The sequence below is a fragment of the Mus pahari genome, chromosome 4, assembly GCF_900095145.1.
Source record: "Mus pahari chromosome 4, PAHARI_EIJ_v1.1, whole genome shotgun sequence".
Classification (NCBI taxonomy): domain Eukaryota; kingdom Metazoa; phylum Chordata; class Mammalia; order Rodentia; family Muridae; genus Mus; species Mus pahari.
The window spans coordinates 76,840,225-76,862,667 of NC_034593.1; the positions used below are offsets into that span (position 1 = coordinate 76,840,225).

The 22,443-nt window shown below is 36.0% G+C and overlaps 1 protein-coding gene across 3 annotated transcripts in view; it reads left to right on the plus strand.

Annotated features, from left to right (window-relative positions):
- Lrba (LPS responsive beige-like anchor protein) overlaps nucleotides 1-22,443 on the plus strand; it is a 537,266-nt gene that overhangs the window by 52,335 nt on the left and 462,488 nt on the right. For all 3 annotated transcript variants that reach the window (XM_029537235.1, XM_021195949.2, XM_029537234.1), the window contains exons 3-9: nucleotides 4,162-4,393; nucleotides 4,829-4,929; nucleotides 10,892-10,987; nucleotides 14,165-14,286; nucleotides 14,374-14,500; nucleotides 15,312-15,431; nucleotides 17,002-17,148. In XM_029537235.1, the coding sequence (XP_029393095.1) occupies nucleotides 4,162-4,393; nucleotides 4,829-4,929; nucleotides 10,892-10,987; nucleotides 14,165-14,286; nucleotides 14,374-14,500; nucleotides 15,312-15,431; nucleotides 17,002-17,148 (945 nt within the window). The remainder of the gene's footprint in view (nucleotides 1-4,161; nucleotides 4,394-4,828; nucleotides 4,930-10,891; nucleotides 10,988-14,164; nucleotides 14,287-14,373; nucleotides 14,501-15,311; nucleotides 15,432-17,001; nucleotides 17,149-22,443) is intronic.

Sequence of the window (22,443 nt, forward strand, 5' to 3'; positions counted from 1 at the left end):
CTCTCTCTCTCTCTTCTCTCTCTCTCTCTCTCTCTCTCTCTCTCTCTCTCTCTCTCTCTCTGTAATTCCAAGGCTGAGATAAATGGAAGGGTTGTGAAGTTGAGGTCAGCCTAAGAAAATAATGAGTTCAAGTCATGTTTTAGGGTTTTACTACTGTGAGCAGACACCATCACCAAGGCAAGTCTTATAAAGACAACATTTAATTGGGCTGGCTTACAGGTTCAGAGGTTCAGTCCATTATCATCAAGGTGGGAGCATGGTAGCCTCTAGCAGGCATGATGCAGGCAGAAGTGAGAGTTTTACATCTTCATCTGAAGGCAGCTAGGAGAATACTGACTCCCAGGCAGTTAGGATGAGCGTCTAAAAGCCCACACCCACAGTAAGCACACCTACTCCAACAGGCCCACACATACCTTCTTTCTAATAGTGGTACTCCCTTGACTGAGCCATATACAAACCATCACAAGTTAGAACTGTGTTTTTCCCTAACTCTCTGTTAGTATCTTTTATGTATCCTGCTCACTTCAAAAATATGTTTAGTTTTTTAAAAGTGCTAATCTCGAGTTATCCGGTTTTCCTGTCAGAGTGTGACACTCTACATGGAAAGAAATTGTATTCTTAGTTTATTTTCTCTTTTCTTTCTCTTTCTCTTTCTCTTTCTCTTTCTCTTTCTCTTTCTCTTTCTCTTTCTCTGTCTCTGTCTCTGTCTCTGTCTCTGTCTCTCTTTCTTTCTTTCTTTCTTTCTTTCTTTCTTTCTTTCTTTCTTTCTTTCTTTCTTTCTTTCTTTCTGTTGTTTTTTCAAGACAGGGTTTTTCTGTATAGCCCTGGCTGTCCTGGAACTCACTCTGTAGAACAGGCTGGCCTCGAACTCAGAAATCTGCCTGCCTCTGCCTCCTGAGTGCTGGGATTAAAGGCATGCGCCACCACGCCCGGCTTTTTCTTTCTTTTTTGATGACTTGTTTTTATATATAAACAAACTCAGAATAAAAGTAATTTAGACATTACTGGACAAGTCACAAGAAATAGAGCAGCATTCATTTAGTGGCGGGGACTAAGATTATACTTTGCTTGGTCTTGCATTTACATGGTGGAGAAACTTAACAAGCTTACATCGAGTTGTCTAGAGTAAGCACAGCTACCCTGTGGACTACCAGGCTGTTGAGTTACAGTCTTCTAGCTTTATAAATCTTTTGAAGAGAAGATACTTATTTTTCATTTTCCTGTATTTTTAAAATTTTTTTTGAGCAATAAATGACTTACTTTAGTGACCAATTTTAATTTAAGGCATTTTATTAATAAAAAAATTGAGAAGAAAATTGCCATGCTTGAATTTAGGTCTTGGTACAAAAGTTGTAAAGGTTCATTTGAATTCTTTGAATAAAATACTTTAAAAGGTCTATAATCATATACATTAAACTGTGACCTATATAAAGCATGTTATGCCACCCTGAAGGTTGCTATAAAAATTGTTTATGAAGTTCATGCAGGACTAAAATATGTTGAAATGGAGAGTTTTGAAAAATGTTCTATATAGCAGAGGAGACCAAATCATGCTAAAACGTAGGAAAAGACTATACATCAGTTTCCAGGCTACATTATTCAAAAAATACAACCATAAAAAGGTAATAAGATTACATTTTCACATTTCATGGCTGGTAAAGTGCATTAGGCTGCTCAGATATTCATAACTCCCTGTGACATTTGGAAGATTACATTTTGGAGTGCAGAGCCATTACTGCCTCTCAGATAATAACCCACGATGCCTGGGCCTGGGTATGATACCCGTCATTGGAGACAAATTTCTGTTTTGAAGGTTGATCAGCTTCAAATAACTATTAGAAAGGGTTAACTTGACATACTGTAGGCTCTCTGCTTGGTTTTTAGGTATAATAGATATGCATACATACAGTATATCAAATATGCCACACATTTGTATGTACAAATTTTAGTCATCAATTTTCTCCTTGAAAGGCATATCTTCTAATATTTAATGCAATGGAAAAATATTTAAAACACCTGTCTGCATATTGCTTTCACAATATAATCTCAGTTTAGAAGCTGGTGAAATATTTGGGGCCTTTTTGGAAATTACTTCCCAAATTAATTCTATAGCTTCTTGGAAGGATGGTTGTGGCTGATAACATATACAGATCAGAATGAAAGATGGATGTAAGGAATATTAAGGTGAAGATGAGGTCTCAAGTTAGTTGCAATGAGGTTTTTGTCCTATTTAGTTCTACCTAGAAGACACATAATTGTTGAAGAAAATTTCACAGTATTAGAACTCTCTCTGTATTTATTATTTTTGTAGTAAGTTGTTTACGTCGGTTAGTTTATCTCCTTATTGTTGGTGTGCATTTGAGGCAGTGCCTTTGTATGCCCAGTTGAGAACTTTCAGTTTCTGTCTACCAGAAAGTGTTCCTGAAGTTGTCTTCCTTACTGTTGTGTCTAAATGATTTTCATAAACCCTTTCCTCTTTCGGCTGTCCTCTAATTAAACAGTGACTTTAGACTTTAGGATAATGTGTTATTTATTATGTGTAACACTGTATAGGGTTATTGGTATTTCATAACTTTAGAGATTTATTGCTCATTCGCTGCCTTTCTGAGACTTTATAGTACTTTCTGACCAGAAGTTATGCTTATGTTCAAAGAGGTTACTTTTTAATCTTACATTCTATTTCTGTGTGGACTTCTACAGATACCATACCCATTTCTTCAATTACATCTGTTTCCCCTTGCCCATAGTACATTTTATTATGTACACTATTAGGGATATGGACTTTTTATAACATACATGATTTTTATTTTCTCTTTAATGTTAATTTTGTGAACAAATGTGAGGTTTTGGTCATATGTTATGGTGTCATTTTTAGTCATTATAGTCATTGCTTTGTCTCAAACTTCACTTTTAAGTTTTTCTTTAGGAAGTAATTTATATTTACAACATGAATTATGAATGATTTTCTCTAATGTGTAATTATATTTTGATTTCATGATTTTTTGTGTTTGTACTTAAGTACCCCCACCCTTCAATTACTTAAGATTAAGCTTAGAAACTTATACATACTAGGTGAGCACTCTATCACTCTATCACTGAACTATAGACCCTGGACAGAATTTTAATTTATATTAAGTTTATCAGTGAGAAATCCAGAAATCTTAACAAAATCTTTTTTCCCAATTAGTTAATTAATTAATTTTTTGAGGCAAGGTCTTTGGTAGTCCAAGCTGACCTTGAATTTGCTAATTAGTGATGAATCATCTTGAATTAATTAATTAATTCTTCTTTCTCTCTTTCTTTCTAGATAGGGTCTCACTAGTTTGTTAAGTAGATCAGGCTGGCCTTGAACTTAGAGACCTGCCCTCTGGAACGCTGGCAAAGGGGTGTATCACCATACCACCATGCCTGGACTTCTTGTTTAATTAGTTTACTTTTATTTTATGTGTATGTGTGTTTGGTCTACATGTATGTAAGTATACTATATGTGTGTCTGGTATCCTCTGAGGCAAGAAGACGGTGCCCAGTTATTTGGAATTGGAATAAAGGATGGTTGTATGTCAGCTGTTATGTGAATGCGGGGATCCAGAACTCTTGATCTTCCTGTTTCTTCTCAAGCACTGGTATTAGTGTCATCTGGCCTAAAGAGCCTAGAAAAGCTTTTACCTCTTAAGTTTATAAAAGATTTTACTATCATTTCATGCAGCTGGTAGTGGCTTTCTAAAGTTACTCTATATTTGTTATTTTGAAAATATTTCATTTTCTATACTCTAAGTCTTAAGTCACTTTGTGCTACCTAGATTTGAAAATTTCTCCAGAGACTTTATTTTTGAGATTTAAAAAAAGTTGACTAAGGGCTGGAGAGATGATTTAGAGGTCAAGAGCACTGACTGCTCCTCCAGAGACCCTGAGTTCAATTCTCACATGGTAGCTCACAACATCTGTAATGGGATCCGATGCCATCTCCTGTTATGTCTGAAGACAGCGACACTGTACTCACATACATACAATAAATACATTTTTTTAAAAAAAGTTGACTCTTTTGTTGCTGGAGGGTATGGAACGATGCAAGTCATTGCTAATTTGAAGTTTAGGAGCAAGTGATAGTGGTAATGGATACAGAACAATGCCTGAACTATGTTTCCATTTGTCTCCCTGAAGCTGGTAGGAGGACAGTTTGATTTGGAGATGAACTTCATTATCCAGGAAGGTGAGAGCATCACGTGCATGCTGGAGCTGCTGGAAAAGTGTGACGTGACTTGCCAGGCAGAAGTCTGGAGCATGTTTACAGCCATTCTGAAGAAGAGCATACGAAACCTTCAAGTCTGCACAGAAGTAGGCCTCGTGGAAAAAGTACTTGGGAAAATTGAGAAAGTTGACAGTATGATTGCAGGTATAATTTTTTCTATAGAAATATATGTAAGGAAATAGTTTGATTCTTAAATATTGTATCTTTAAAATTTGTTTTAGCAATTTTTAAAAAAATCCATGATTATATAGCACATTATCTGTTTAAAATATTACTCATTATTTTAAGAGTGTGTGTGTGTGTGTGTGTGTGTGTGTGTGTGTGTGTGTGTGTGTGTAGGAATGTGTGGGTGTGTAATGACTATAGAGGGCAGAGGTCTCAGATATTCTTGGAGCTGGAGTTTAACTCAGGTTCTTTGGAAGAGCTGTGTTTGCTCATAACCACTGAACCATCTTCTCAGCCCCATGGCATGTATCTATAACTCTTGTATCCAGACTTGCAAATGAGTCATGTATTTTAATTCTTTATCTCTAGAAATATTAATAGCTCACATATTTCATTTTGTTTGTTTTTTCTCAGATCTTCTCGTTGACATGTTGGGAGTGCTGGCCAGCTATAATTTGACAGTTAGAGAACTAAAGCTTTTCTTCAGTAAACTTCAAGGAGATAAAGGACAATGGGTAAAAAGAACAAGTGAAAATAAAACACCATAAGCCCTAGACGCTCTAGTATTTGGAAGTTCCCCTCCCAAGCACAGTTGTAGCTTGTAAAGTGACTGATATTATTCTACATGTGCTACATGTCAAATTGAGGAGAAGCCGTCAGTCAAAATAGCATTTTTGTGTGCATAGCTGCTTTTATTTGGGTGTCCTAGGTAGACAATTACTTTGATCCTTGTTAAATTTGGTGTTTTAAAACTATATATCTAGTATTTATTGGAGTTGAAAATGTGTTACATAGCATCCAATTTCCTTCTGTTCTGAGTGGTAAAGGCCCTTCAGTTTGCACAGCGTATTCAGGGAGCATGGTCTTTGCAGGTTAGACCATCCTCCTTAGATGTGATAAATTTGATGGGCTTTTGTAATGAGTAGTGGGGAACTTGCTTTGAATCCCAAGTACCTTATCAAAAGCAATTTTACTAATTTTTTTTTTAAGAGGAATACTAGTAAATGTTTGCTCCATTTTTGTTTCTATCCATTATGACTTTTAAAGATCTTTATCTTTAGTTCAGCCAGCTGCTTTATAGTTTTTAGGTTTATTAAATTTAATCTGTATTTTTGCCCTACAGTTTGTCATGTTAAAATTTACATCCTTTAGCTTATATGTTGCACACTCCAGCTCTCTGGTGCTTTTCAAATGTTTTATATTAATGGTAACTGAACTTAATTACGGTCCTTTGTAGAAAACCGTGTGTTTACATTATTAGTTTTTCCTTTTTGTGGTTTTGTAATTTTCATCAAATTTTGAAAGCAATTTGTCTTTATTTCTAAGAATAGTACTTCCTTCATTCTTCATTTTGCCCTCATCTAGGGCATCAAACTTTAGGTAACTTTAAGTTTTATTAAGTTAAACATTTCTTTACAAAGATTTTTTTCCCTCATTGTCTGTTCTTGGGTTGTGTAACTCAGAGCCTTACACAGGTGCCTGTTGGCTGAGGTACACTGGTATATTGGTAGCACCTAAGTTAGATCTCTTGATACTGTCCTGTCGATCACTGAGGTCTTCTGCTTTTGTTTCTCTTTTCTTCATTTTTTCTTTTCTTTTCTTTTTTTGTCTCATTTTTGAGCTTTGTTTTATATAGATACTGTTTTAGTATGAACTTAAAATTTTTTCTTTCTCTTTTCCTTTTTGTTTTTGTTTTTCCTTTTTCTTTTTCTTTTCCTTGTTCTCTTTGGTGTTCTGGGTATGTTTATGTGTGTGCACTTGCTTGTGGAGTCCAGAGGACAGCCTAGGTGTAGTTCCTCAGGTGCTGTCTAACTGTTACTTTATTGAGATCTTTTACTTTCCTGGAACAGGCCAGGTAGGCTAGGTTAGCTGGCCCGTGAGCCCTGAGGATCTGCTTATCTCCACTTTTCCATTGCTGGGATTATGAGCATGGACTATCACACCTCTTTCTTTCCCTCCTTCCCTTCTCCTCCCCACTCTCTTCCCCACTCCCCTCCCGCATCTCCTCCCCTCCTCTCCCCTCCCCTCCCCTTCCCTCTCCTTTCCACCCTCTCTTTTTAAGACAGGGTCCCATTGTAGCTGGTCTGAAACTTATGTAGCCAGGCTAGTCTCACAGTTATCTAACTCACAGTTATCTGCCTGGTGTGTGCCATCATGCCTGGTTATGCACATTGCCTTTAAAATGTGGATTCTGGGGACTGAACCCAGGTCTTCATGCTTGTGCGCCAAACGCTTTACTCACTATGCTGTCTCTCTAGCTTCCCTCCACCTCAGAAGTCTTTTATGTCCATACCTTCCTTTCAGTTCTTGACAGTGTTACTAATACAATGATGAGAATGATAATAGTAGCAGCAAGTGTTCTTATCTGCATGGTTCTGTAATTAGACTAATTTCTAGAACAGTATTTTATCCATTGATGTTTCTTCCTGGTTATAGATTACCTTTTATGACATAGTTAGATAAGGTGAATTATGTGTTGCTGTCAGGTTTTTTTGTTAAGATTATTAAGCTGTTTGTAGAGCCATGTATGAATTTCTTCAGGAAACCCTTTGCTTTTTAAGAGTTGTTTTAAATCTTCCCATTTTGAGTTAGAATGGCTTATCACACTAGGACTGCTTCTCCTTACTAGCAGCGAAGCCTGGCTCCTTGAAGGTCCCTACCTGATTCATGGAGCATGGGTGATTTCTATCTCTGTAGGTCAGTATCTTGGCCCCACCTTGTTGGCTGTGATGCTGTTACTGAGCCAGGCCTCTGGAGTTTTTCCTCTGCAGCGCCTTCATCTGTAGCATTGTCCTTTAGCCCTTGAGACCATCCACTTGGGTTTCATCCTTTGTGTCTCCATGATTCCTTCATATGCTGTTTGGGTGCTACTCTGTGCAGTTATAAGTTGACTTCAGAAAGGTGTTTTAGTGTGTTTTCATTTCTGAATGGGCATAGTTTTAATTTGCCTATTTTTCCAAGTCAGAAAATTATTTTTGTAGCATACATTTGTACAGTTTTTTTTTTTTTTTTTTTTGTTTCTCTTTACATTTGTACAGTTTTATTCTTCATGGTGCTGTTTGTAAGTCTAGGTTTCTATTTAGGTTATATCAGGAAGAGGTAGTGTACTGTTTGATTTTGTTCTATGTTTAAATAACTTATCCAGAATATATAATCAATATTTTATATAATAAAGTATTGTTATAAAAAGTAAAAACAAGGAAATCGTGAAGGTTGTGGACAGATATATTTTTATAGACATGGAAGTTCTATGTATACAGAACAATTAATGGGGATATTTATTTAAAAATATTGACATGTTATCTTTTGTCTATAATATTATGGATTCAAAATATAATGATGATGAGGAGAGTTGGATCACTCTGGTTAATAAACCTGTGTGTTTGGTTGGACTGAGCATCAGTAGGGTCAAAGTGAACAGAAATCTAGTGCTACTCAGTCACATAAAATATACTTGCATCCAGTGAATTAATAATACTTTCCTAAGTGCTTGGCCATAGCTCCACAAGGAAGTGTACATGAAGATGCTCAGCTGAACATTGTTCCCCCCCCCCCCCCCGAGACTGGGTTTCTCTGTATAGCTCTGGCTGTCCTGGAACTCAGACCAGGCTGGCCTTGAACTCAGAAATCTGCCTGCCTCTGCCTCCCGAGTGCTGGGATTAAAGGCGTGTGCCACCACACCCGGCTCTGAACATTGTTTTTTAAAAAATATGTTAACTCTTTGAAAACCTGGTAGATGTATACAGGTATTTTGATTTTATTTATCCCTACTACATTCCTCCAACTCACCTTAGAACCCTATTTTCGATAGCAGTGAATTGTCAGCACGCATGATCATCGTGAAGATAGTGGCTAGGTAAAATATACAACATGCTCAGATTAGTTTAAACATACTTTTTATTCTTTAACAATTCCATACATATATACAATCTATTTTGATCATATTTATCCCCCATTACCCTCTATTATCTAGATTTAAATATTGTATAGCAACTAAAAACCAGCATACAGAACTGAAAAGGGGAAGTAGCTGCAAAGTCCCACCCCTAACTAAGAAGGCATTTGCAGTTCATACCTGCTGTAAAGGGAAAATTAGTGTTCTCTAATGGAGTGTCACTGGGTACATCGCCCACATTCCAAGGCAGGCATCGTACTCAAGAGTAGTTGGCTAGCTCAAAGTAGGCTCTTTTTTTTATTTTTATTTATTTTTATTTATTTTTTTTTTGGTGTATGTCTATTTTTGTTTTGTTTTTGCCATTTTTGTGTTGCTGTTTTTTCATTGTCATTTGATTTTCATTTTTTCTTTAGAATTTTGTTATTGGGGGGGGAAATGAGAACACATGAAGCTAGGTTGTTATCGGGGTGGGAAGGATCAGGGAGAAGTTGGGGGAGAAGAGTTAAGGTCAAGATACATTGTATTGGAAAAAATACTATACAGAAAAGATAAATAAATGCAAAAACATAGGAAGAGAGAATCAATCAGCCAAATGGTATATATAATATAAAGTCATTTATGTGTTGTAAAAATTCACTTTTCTTTTTACATTTGTGTGTGTGTGTGTGTGTGTGTGTGTGTGTGTGTGTGTGTGTATGTGTACATATACCATTACGATGTTTGATGGTCAGAGGACACACACCCTGGGTTGGTTCTCTCCTTCTACTATGTGAGTCCTGGGGATCAAACCCTGGTTGTCAGTCTTGGCAGCAGGCACCTTTAATCTGCTGAGCTACTTTATAGGTCCACAGGAACAGTTTTGACAGACTGCATAACACCAATATTAGACATGTTAACGTAGGTGCTTACGGTAAGGAGGACAATCAGAATGGGCTTAGAAGATAATGGTAAAAATTAAACTACCAATTCTTTATAGTTCTACATGCTAGCTACAGCTACTTCTACCTTTGACTTTGATAGTAGTGGGGTGAAAATTCCCCGAATCTAAGTCTACACACAAATCAATAATTTTTATGTGTAGAGCGTGTGCACTGACGATCATGGTTATTTGTAATACGAAATATGATAATTTTTTAAAAAGGCTTTCCAGTTTAGCATCCTACAACAGTGTCTAGGGGAGGTTATCTTATTTTTGTTGTTGTTGTTGATTCACTGACAGGAAAAGGAATTTTGAGGAATGGTTTTTCTAGATAGAAATGCCATCATATTTGCTATTTCCATTATTTTTTATTATTTTATTTTTCTTGGAAATATATTTAAAAGTGAATGTGATTGTAGTTACTTGTTATTAAGCTTACTTTTATAATTGAGTGGTATGGTTGATGAAAAATTATTTTTAGATTGAAGTTTTTCATTTACTGCTAAGAGGTTACTAAACTCGTAACATAGTAATAATAACTTAGACTAGTAAACAAAATAAGATGGGAGCAAGCCAATGGTTTCACCTATGGTTTGACCCTGCTTTCAGCTTGTAATAAAGAAGAATGGATGTCCTATATTTTTACTGTATTTCCTTATAGACTGATTAAGATGGTAATGTGTATTTGATTGCCCCTGGCTTTCCTTATAAATATTAATGAGATTTTCATTTTAGTTCTTGATTGTTTCATGTACTAGATATTTTTGTGGGTCAAAGAAACATTAAAACAGATATAATATAATATACCCTTTATATATGCTGTGCATTTGAGGCATATGGTAGGGAATGAAATATGCTAGGGAAATTTAATCAGTTCTCTGAGTTCAGGGAGGACTGCCCCATGGAAGTCGACATTAAGATGAGCTTTGAAGGGTATGAAGGATTTCCTTGGTTTGCAGGAGAGTGAGGTAGGCTTAGTGAGCACCTTTTAAACAAAAGGAATAGCTTGTACTTAGGCAGTGTTGTTGAAAGAATTTTGTGAGAAGGCACAGTGGATAGAATGAAGTTGGAGGTACAGATCTGACCTGGTAGACCATTTTAAAGGTGGTCTCTATTAGAGACAGGGGAGTGAGAGCTTACTATAACTGGTGAGAGTATTATGGCTAAAATGATGGTCTTTAGAGTTAGATTGAGTTCTGATCACTGTATGACCTGAAGCCTGCTCCTCTGCTTTAGAGTCCTCCTCTGTAAAATTAGGGAGATAACAGAACCACCTTGTAGGTTTGTTGTGAAGTTAAAATATTATGACTTTTAGAAAGTACATTGGAATGTAAGTAAGATTTATTTAGTCTTTGTTAAATTAAGATGTATAAAGGAGTGGGTGGCAGTTTGAGGTAGTTTGTGACTTATAAAGTTCAATTTTGAAGTGTTTGAGGTGAGAATTGTTTATATTTACTGAACAACAAATGTGTTGTATAGTACTACCAAAAATTACAGAATTCATTGTATCATTAAGATATTTGAAAATAGCATTGTTTGTTCTTATATATACCTTTTAGTTCATAGTATTATTCAGTTATTTTATATATATATTAAAGCATGACTGTTATTAAATGTTTTGTTCTATAGCGAACAGAATGATTAATAAAGTATTATTTTGTAGCCTCCACATGCTGGGAAATTATTGTCTGTGTTAAAGCACATGCCTCAGAAGTACGGACCTGATGCCTTTTTCAACTTTCCAGGAAAGAGTGCTGCAGTAAGTACATGCGCAGGAGGCAAGCTCAGGTCTCTCTTCTCTTCCCTGTTGGCATAAGGTTCTGTGTTAGGCAAAAGCTTTTCTGTGTGAGCTCGCTCAGTCCTTAGAACAGGTTTCCCCTAGCTGTTTGGGAGATGGAGAAATTGATGTTTAAAACATTTGGGGAAGCTGTCTGTTCAAAGCTTGGTTCAGTAAAGGAATTACAGTCATTCATACAAATATATATATATATATATATATATATATATATTAGTCTGTGAAATTTTTCTTTGTAACTTTAAGTAGTTGCCAGTAACACTTTGACTTTCTGTCTTTTTGAATATTTTGCTTTTTTTTTTTATTTAAATATCTGGTATGTAGAAAGAGTGACTCTTTGAAACTTAGCGGCATATTATCTTGTTTTGCAAGAAATTCTTATAAAAGTACAGTTTTTTTTTAAATTTTTTTTTTTTTTTTGAGATAAGGTCTTTGTCTACAGTTCAGGCTAAGGTCACACTCTCAGTAGCTCAGGCTATCCTCAGACTGGAGCTCTTACTGCCTGAGTCTCTTGAATGCTGGGATTCCAGGTGTGTGCCACCACATCTGGATATACTTGGCAAGCACACTATTACCGAGCTACATCCTTAGCTCTTTTATCTATTCTGTTCTTAATATTTTATAAATAAGATCATTATATATGGTAGTGATATTTGTATCAATTAATTATTGAATCAGTCAGCCTATACTAAGTTATTTTTAGAAGATCTTTAATCTTTTCTTTTCCTGAACTAGTCTTTCATTTATTACTTTGCTAACCATAAAGTCCTGCCTGCTTGTTTGGTTCTATGTAGTTAGGCACTATCTGATAAAAGAAAATGAACTTTAGAAGGACACTTGTAGGTCTTGGCTCATGCATATAATTTCAAAATCTTGGAGATGGTGCTAGGAAGGTTAGTAGGTCAAGGTCATCTTCAGCTATAGGGAATTTGAGGCTAGTATGTTCTCTGAGGTCCTGTCTCATCAAATAAAATGAAACAAGACAACACTAAATACTTTAGTGATATTTTCTTATTTTGTTTTGCTTTTGTCTGGCCTTGTTGCTCACGCTAGCATCCCACTAAGAATCCTATGTCCTTGGCATCATAGGCGTCTGAATCTGTAGGTATGTTTCATATCACTCAGTTGATTGGTGGAATTCAAACAGTGACAGCACAGCATGTATGACTTCCTTTTAAAACCTTTATGGCTCTTTTCCTTTGTGAGTTTTCCTTAGGCGTCTAGGTTTGGAGATTTCAGGTCACTTTAGTCCCATGCCATTGAGTTTATTATTCACCTCTGACATGCAGAAGTGTTCTCAGAAGAGGAACTGGTTTTTAGTGCATGATACTAAGATTTATTGTTTGTAGATTTCTGAGGTTGACATCTGTCCATTCTGTTACTTGCATTTATCTTGAAAATAGGACAAGTTCAGCTGGATAGCTTTTGAAGTTTTAAGGGATAAGTTAAAATAACTCCAGCAACTCATCCTTTTCTTCAAAGATAGCTTTAAAAGGGAGATGTAAGTTAACAGGCAAATTATCTTTAATAAAGCTCTCATTTCTATTCTCATTTTAGGTAAAAGAAACCTTAGCATACATTGAAAATAGAGTAGGTTTAGTTCAGTGCAACTTCATATAAAATCAGTGGCTTTTAGTTTTGCAAGTATTGTTACATGAGTATGTGATGTTTCTCATGTTCTGGCATATTTAATACATATGAAAGAATATGTGTATACAGTGCTTATAAAATTTATATTAATAACAAGGCTTGAAATATATAGTGTGAATTCTTTTAAAGAAATTGAGACTGTATTCACATATTTTATAGTATACAATTTATAGCATACAATTACAGTATACAATTTAAAGTATTAAGTTGTAAAAGTATACCACAATCCATTTTACAACATTTTCATCAATCTCTACACTTGGCACCAATTTACTTTCTGTTTCTCTGATTTTGTCAGTTCTGGACCATGAATATACATAATTATCATAAAACATGTGGTCTATGGGGTTGATTTTTTTTTTTCTTAGCGTAATATTCTTGATTCATATCATGGCTTGTATCAGCAGTCTATTATTTTTTCTTACGGATTTTTACAGTTTGTTGTGTGTACCTTTCACATTTAGTTGCTCTTTACTTAATGGATATTTTGAATTTGTAACTCTTGGATTCTTGAAGACTAATGTAACTCAGGGTTTTTGTGTACAGTTGATTATATGGTTGTAGGTTTTTATTTCTACTGGGTATAACCCTAGAATTAGGATTCCTGGGTTTTGTGATCTCTGATTAGCACTTTGAGGACCTGGTCTCCTTAACAGTGTTGGGAGTTCCAGTTTCTCCCCTTGGTGATGCTAATTAATTCTATACAGGGGATTCTTCTGTGTGGGGGAGGATGTTGTCCCAGTGCTGGGGAGCCAACTGAGGGCTTTGCATAGTCTAATGGAGTGCTGCTTTACTGAACTAGACCTCCATCCCTGTCATTGAGATATTGGTTTATAAGTTCCTGATGACTAGCAATATTGAGCATTTTCCCATGTTTTTATTGGCTAGTGTATCTGCTTTCGAGACATATATATTTTGATTTTTGGCCATATATATATAATTTTTTTTCAATTTTTTTGAGACAAAGCTTTACTATGTAGCTCTTGCTGGTTTGTAACTTGCCATTTAGACCAGCTCAGACTCAAACACATAAAGATCTGCCTGACTCTGCCTCCCTAGTGATGCAATTAAACATTTGCATCTCCATGAACAGTTCACAAAAATAACACACACTAAGCCCCCCCCCTCTTTTTTTTAACCTCTTTCCATCTATCTCTATCATTTTTTTGGTCAAATTTCATGTTTAATTGCAGTACTATTTCTTTAAATAAGAATCTTTCTGGCTGTTTCTGTAGTAAAATAGTGAAGAACACATGAGTTTGGTCTTGGAAACCACACTGAATGTTTCATTTAATTAATATTTACTAATTTTATTTGGGAAGATTTAATAGTTACTAAAAGTTTTTTCCAAATAAAGTCTGCTTTGTGATTTTTTTTTTATAACTTAAAGTAATACGACACAGCAGAGACATAACATGGTAAAGTCTCATTTTTATGAGTTCCATCATAAAATTTTTCAAGCAAGTTTGTAACTCTATTTCTTTCCTTTAGGCTATTGCATTACCTCCTATAGCCAGATGGCCTTACCAGAATGGTTTTACCTTTCATACCTGGCTTAGAATGGATCCTGTAAATAATATTAATGTTGACAAGGATAAACCATATTTGTATTGGTATGTATTCCTAGAATTGATTAGTGTTAACACCTTATTTTGAAAATGAGACTATTTGGAGGTAAAATAATAACTTATTCTTCATAGTTTTAGAACCAGCAAAGGTCTTGGCTATTCTGCTCATTTTGTTGGAGGCTGTTTGATTATAACCTCAATAAAGTCAAAAGGAAAAGGCTTTCAACATTGTGTGAAATTTGATTTCAAGCCACAAAAGGTATGTGCTCTTCTCAAGGCGGCTCCTTTACGAAGCTACACAGCTTGCGGAGTACTGGGTTAACCATGTGTGGTTTTGCAGCTGTTTATGCTTTTTCAAAGTATGTTTAAGTTACTTGGTAGCTGTTAACAGCTATGGTTTGGGTCATAAAATGACTGACCATTTAGTTGTTTGTAGGTTTTTAAAAAAAGTATGTATGTATGTATGTATGTATGTATGTATGTATGTATGTATGTATTTGAATGCTCAAGCTGCATGTATACCTGGATGCTAGAAGAAAAGAGGGCATCAGATTCCCCAGATAGATGGTGAGGCACCATGTGGTTTCTGGGAACAGAACTCAGTACCTCTGGAAGAGCAGACAATGCTCTTAACTATAGAGCCATTTCTCTAGTGTGGTTATTTGTAGGTTTTATGAGAAACTGAGGAGAAAAGAAAATGTTACTTACTTCATACTGTCTTCTTTTATACAAGTTAGAGTTAGAAAAGAGTCATCAATAATGTGTCAAAGGTGCATTTAACTATGCATTTAAGTAACTATGGGAAAATGGTCAAAATTTAAAGAAAATAATTGTACTAGTTATTTATGGTGATATATTTGAAAATTTTCATAATATTACACTGGAAAAATTATCTAGTGATTAAGATTAATCTGCTATGATTTTTTTTCCCAAATACTGTTCTAGAAATTGAATGTTGGGCTAGTCAAAGTACTCAAATTTTATTTTTAAGTTTAATTAAAATCTTCCATATTTTAGTTATTATCAATGTGGTTGTATTACTAAGAGAATCATTGTTTTTGCTTACTCAGTGGTACATGGTAACTATAGTACACATTTACAACCGATGGAAGAACAGTGAGCTTCGATGTTATGTGAATGGGGAACTTGCTTCCTATGGAGAGATAACATGGTTTGTCAACACCAGTGATGTAAGTGGTTTCCAAAATGTTGCCATGTGTCTTAGGATTTCTATTGCTGTGATAAGCACCATGACAGCAGCCTGGGGAGGAAAGGCTTTATTTGACTTGCATATCACTGTTCATCATCAAAGGAAGTCAGGGCAGGAGCTGATGTAGAGACCATAGAGCGGTGCTGCTTACTAGCTTGATCCTCTTGTCTTGTTCAGCCTGTTTTCCTATCAAACCCAGGATTGTCTGTCCAGAGATGTTACTGTCCACAGTGGACTGGACAGCATCCTACAGGCGAGTCTGAGGAGGATATTTACTCATCTGAGGTTCTATCTTTCAGATGTCTCTAACCTGTCTTAAGCTGACAAAACTAATAATCAGTACACTATGAAAAACTATTATTTTAAAGGGATGAAATTATAAACAAGAATATTTTAAAATCTGAGTATATATTTTGGACACCATAATGTATTTTTATAGGCATAATTTGGCTACTGTCTTATTATTATTTTTTGGTAAAACTTGGTGACTTATCAGAAAAGGTATTAAGATTGTATCATAAACTTATTCTGTGTTTAGATAAAGATGATTATTTTATAAAGAAGTAAGATGATACATGCCTATGCGCTTTGCATATACTTCATCTCTGCTAATGGTACTATTTTATTATGTTTTCAGAACTCAGAGGTTAGAATGGAAATAGGAATGATCTTATTTCTCTCCTTCTAACATTCTTCTTTAGAAAGCTTATGAGAAAACACTAAGGAAAATGGCTTCAAACTAAGCCACTCATCTGCCATTCACCTTTCATACCATTTTTATACCTCTCTTCATTTTGATAATGTTAGTTTTCAGAGCTCATGGTGTCGTATCAAATACCTTTGAAACTCAGTTCTGTCACTTATTAACTATATGATCTACTCACTTTACACTTGAAAATAGGTCTGAAACACTGAGCCCCAGAACATCCTGTTGATGGTAAGAAGGATAAACGTCCTTAGTCTGGTAGCAGTCATTGCTAATGAGGCACACCAGTCTTTACTATAAAAAGGGTGCAGTGAGAAAGGTCTCACAGTCCCAAACCAAACTCATTTTCCTGCTTCAGACAAAGCTTGCCCTTCAACTGAGGTGTTTAACTTTTTAACTTAGTATCATATCAACCTGTCTGATTCTCTTTTTATTCTCTCTTTGTTAACAAGTTGTATTTATTATAACTTAGAGAACTTGTGTTCATCCATTTTCAAGATGCCATTCCCGATTTCCACTCCAGGTGTGAAGGAATAAGTGCTAAATGATTTTTTTTATTCTATTGATGTATAGTTCAGAAAGAAACATTATATATATATATATATATATATATATATATATATATATATATATATAATATTTGCATTTATCTGCCTGTGTCTTTTTTTTAACTTAATAGATCATAATATATTATTTTGTATTGTATTATAATGTGAATAAAATTCTATCTTCATTGTCAAAATGGAAGAGTTTTAATTCATGGTGTTTCATTTTTTACATGGGCTATCTGTTACTCCCAGAGTGTATTTTGTTTTTTTAAAGTAAAACCCTCTTTCTCTTACAGACCTTTGACAAATGCTTCCTGGGATCGTCAGAAACAGCAGATGCAAATCGGGTCTTCTGTGGTCAGATGACTGCAGTTTACCTTTTCAGTGATGCTCTTAATGCAGCTCAGATTTTTGCCATTTATCAGTTGGGCCTGGGGTACAAGGTACTTAACTTACTGTCTACTGTTTGATGGCTGAATGCCTTTTGGGTTTGATTTGAGGGTGGGTCATACACGGGAGTAATACCCCGAGTAGTTATAATGTATCCCAGGGTGCTGGGAGCATGCAGGGAAGTCACGGGTCAAAGGGCACTGCACTTTTGAAGAAATGCAGCATACTTATTGTGAAAAGTGCTTACTTAAGTTTCAATTTTATTTTAAGCTCTAATTCATCCAATGAAGGCAAATCTTTTTTTTGTTTGTTTGTTTGTTTTTGAGCCAGGGTTTCTCTGTGTAGCCCTGGCTGTCCTGGAACTCACTTTGTAGACCAAACAAAGTGTGGCCTTGAACTCAGAAATCGCCTGCTTCTACCTCCCAAGTGCTGGGATTAAAGGCGTGCGCCACCACGCCCGGCGCAAATCTGTTTTTAAGGCGACATAAAGTTCTGCATAATCATGGGGTACCACACAGTATTCAAATACTTTATATTATGTTCAGATCAGGATCAGTATATTTGTCTAATGAAATATTTATCATTCTTAAGGATAAAATGGTCTTACCTTTTCCTTGCGTATTTGAAATATATTGTTCTTTTATATAGTTCTCCTGCTGGCCGACCATGCACCACAGCTTCTTTCTTTCATCTGTAGTATACACTGACCATTCTTTCTTCACCACCACCTGTCTGTGGTAACCATCATTCAACTTTCAACTTGTAAGAGATTGCCAGTCTTAGATTAAGTATGAAGAGGATCAAGAACCATTTATCTGCCTGTGTCTCAGGCTATTTTACTTAAGATATGTTCTCCATTTTTATCCACATTGTCAAACTGACTGAAGTTAATTTATTTTAATGGCCAAATAATATTTCACTCTATAGATGTACCATCTATTTTTTTTCCTCCCTGCCTCTTCCTTTGAGACAGAGTCTTTCTATACAACCATGGCTGTCCTGGAACCAGACTGACTTTGAACTCAGAGAACCTTTTACCTCTGCCTCAGTAGTGCTAGGATGAAAGGCAAGTGTTACTGCACTTAGCCCGTTTCTAATCTCTTAATGAGCACTCTTTGTACTCATGGCAATTGTGAGTGATGGTGTGATAGTCATGGAAGTGCAAGTGTCTCTTTGACATCATTATTTCATTTTGTTTAGATATTTATTTACTCAGGGATAGGATTGTCCCCATTGGAGGAACATTTATGGCTCTTCCCACACTCCCACTTCTTTTGAGATAGGGTTCCAAGTATTCCCAAGCCATCCTTGAACTTGGTACATAGTTGATGCTGGCCTTGAATTCCTGATCACCCTGTCTCCACCTCTTAACTGCTGAGTCATCTCTCCAGGCCTGTCTTTTTTTTTTTTTTTTTTTTTTTTTTTTAAATGAAGTAAGCTAATGGTTACTTTTCCCTCCCATAAGTACTATGGTCTGACTATGTTTTTCTCTAATATTCACTGAAGCTTAACCCTCAAGGAAGTGATGTTAAGTGGTGCCTTGGAAGTAGTTAGGCCATGAAGAATTCCTCATGATTGTGATGCTCTGCACACATCTATGGTGGGGCCAACTATGATTAGCAAGCAGAACCATGGAAAGTAAATTTAAATTACCTATAAGGTATATTTTTTAAATAGCTGGGATGAATGCTGACAATCAGTGTCCTCTAGTGTTCCTTTTTGTTCTCCCACAAACACTGTACTTTCTCTTTTGTATTATCTGCTCTGCACATTTTTTTAGGTTCTCCTGTATTCCTGACATAATTTTTCTTATTGCCAATACATGACATGTTGTGTAATGTTTAGTGTAGAACCTTTCAATATGGTCTTGAATATTCCTTTTTTCTCGTGTTAGTACTGTTGTAGATTTTACTTCTAAATATTTATATTAATATAAAAACATTATAGAAGCAGTCTCTGTGCACCTATCATCTATTTAAAGTTTATGTGTAAATGTAGTACACAGCATTTAGAGAAATGTTTTGCAGTGTTGCCAAGACTACTCTGGAACTCTATGCTTGTATAATCCTGTCACCTCCCTAGTGTTGGGATACAGGTATGAACCATGCCTTATAGCTCTACAATTATCAGCCCTATCATTTCTTTTCAAATCCATTTGCATATCTTTTAAAGACACTAAAAATGAGACTTGTGTATTTTCTATTTATTATGTGTTCATTATTTCTAGGACATGTAATTTCTTTATGCAGACTTATATTTGCATGTTTATTTTTCATTATAGTAGTGAAATTCCTCTGATAGGGTAACTAGAATAAAAAGAAGTGTTGGAGCTGGGCGTGGTGGTGCACGCCTTTAATCCCAGCACTCGGGAGGCAGAGGCAGGCAGATTTCTGAGTTCGAGGTCAGCTTGGTCTACAAAGTGAATTCCAGGACAGCCAGGGCTACACAGAGAAAACCCTGTCTCAAAAAAATCACACACATACACACACACACACACACACACACACACACACACACACACACACAACAAACAAAAAAACCACAAAAATCTGTTGACTCATGTTCTAGGGGTGCAAGGTCTCTGGCCTGTTACTAGTGATGGCATACTTGCCTGCAGAGTTTTAGCAGAGAATCTATGGCAAGAGTCATGGAATACACATGTGTTTCCTTTTTAGAGTTCTGTCCCTTCATAATGCTACCAGAATTCACTGCTGGGTACTTCACTGTATTGACTTTCCAAAACCCCAGTTGAAATCACCTTTTCTGGACTTTACAGATCTTCTCATTGGGAAAATGGAAATCGACTTCCAGCTTGTGTTAGTTTGTGGAACACATTCAGTCATCTAAGCCTTGCACTATCACTTCTGAGCTTTTCATTCATGGTTTTGGTTAATTCATGTTTTTCTTTCTCTTTTTCTGCCCTGCCCCAAGTGGGGACTGAACCCAGGCCTTCTACATTTACTTGGTGTTACTCCATCTTCCGTCTGTTAAATTCTGCTTACTCACTTACCCACTCAGGAAAATCATGTTGCTTTCACTTTGAGTTGTTATCAATAATATTGTTATGAATACACGAATTTGTGGGTGTATACCATTATCTTTTGTTCTCAGTAACAGGGTTACGTATTTTAGAAATTTCCATGTTATTTTCCAAAATGATTGCACCATTTTATATTACCATAGTAGTCTATGGCATTTTTCTCCATGTCTTTTCCTATTTGTGTTATTATTAGGTGTTTTGGCCAGAGCTATCCTTGTGAGTATGACGTAATCTCTCACTGGTTGTATGTGTGATGTGCACACAGGTGTAAAGGCCGTCTGCTGTCCTCACACTACTCTTCGCCTTTGCATTGTGACACAGGGTTTTTCACCTTGCACTGAACTTGGAGCCAGGCTGGGAGCCAGCAGTCCCCTGTCTTTGCTCCCCATAGTGCTTGTGTGACATGTACAAGTGTGACCATGCTCACCTTGGTGCTGGGGATCCAAACTGAGGTTCTCAGGCTTGCTTAGCAAGCACTAATACCCACAGAGCCATCTCTGTGTGGTCACTAACTGTGTGCTCATTATAACTGTGCACTCACTGTAAGTCTATGCTCACTATAACTGTATGCTCACTATAACTATACACTCAATAAAACTGTGTGCACTATAACTGTGTGCTTACTATAACTGTATGCTCACTATAACTGTACACTCAATAAAACTGTGTGCACTATAACTGTATGCTCACTATAACTGTACACTCAATAAAACTGTGTGCACTATAACTGTATGCTCACTATAACTGTACATTCAATAAAACTGTGCGCTCACTATAACAGTGTGCTAACTATAACTGTGCACTCACTATAACTGTATGCTCACTATAACTCTGCACTCACTGTAAGTGTATGCTCACTATAAGTCTATGTTTACTATAACTGTGCAGTCACTATTATTGTGTGCTCACTATAACTGTACACTAACTGTAACTGCACTCTAACTGTATGCTCACTCTAACTGTGTGGTCACTAAACTGTGTGCTCACTATAACTGTGCGCTCACTATAACTGTGTGCTCACTATAACTCTACTTACCATAGCTCTACACTCACTATAACTGTACACTTGGTATAACTGTACACTGACTATTGTTTTGATTTATATTGCTCTGATAGTTTTTAATGTAGAACATACTTATAAGCTATTTATATATTAGTATTGAAAAACTACTTCTTTGTAATTATGTCATGTTTAATTGTTTTATGAGTTATTGTTGTTTTGAGACAGGATTTCTCTTTGTAGCCCTGACTGTCCTGGAACTTGCTGTGTAGAACTCTCAGAGATTTGCCTGCCTCTGCCTCCCTAGTGCTGGGATTAAAGCTGTGCACTACCATCACCCAGCTGTTTTATGATTTATTTTTTAAATTAACTTTTGTTTTGTTTTGTTTTGTTTTGTTTTGAGACAGGGTTCTCCTGAGTAGCTCAGCAGGGCCCTCATCTCACAGGGATCTAACTGCCTCTGCTTCCTGAGTGCTGTGATTAGAGGCATGCTCCACCTTGCCCTTTATTAAAAATTTAAATTGTGCCAAAATACACATAATTTAGTTATATTCACAGTGTTTATACAACTGATTTTACAATTCTTCAAGTATGCTTACATAAACTAAGACAGCTATTTGTACTGAGCTCTGTGATTCTATGAGCTATTATGTATGCAGTCTTTCTATCTTTTAAAAGTATGATTTATTTATCTTCATATTATATTAATTTATTGATGTTTTACTTGTATGCATATCTGTGTGAGGGTATGAGATTCCCTGGAACTGGAGTTACATACGGTTATGAGCTACCATGTGGGTGCTGGGAACTGAACCCAGGGACCCTGTAAGAACAGTCAATGCTCTCAGTGACTAAGCCGTGTCTCCAGCCCTGTGTGTAGATGTCTGACTATAAAATTATCTTTGGCAGCATTGAAGGAACATACAGATGGCAATGCAACAATAATAAGAAACTTCAGTATCTATTTTGACTGTAGGTAGAACAAACACTAACTTAGGTCAACAAAGTAACAGAGGATGTGGGCAACTATGTAGACCAGGTAAACTTAACATACAGAACACTGTGTAGCACCCATATGATACATGTTCTTCTTGAGAGTGCATGAAGTAGTCTTCAGGTCAGACCATCTGGTGGGCTATGAAACATGTTGGTAAATTTAAAGAGATTGAAGTCATTGGATATATTATTATGACGGATAGAAGGAAATTAGAAAACTTGGAAAGATCTATACCGTGGAAGTTAAACAACACACTCCTGAACAACCAGTGAGTCAGAACAAATGACACAGAAGCCTTTGGAAAATATCCT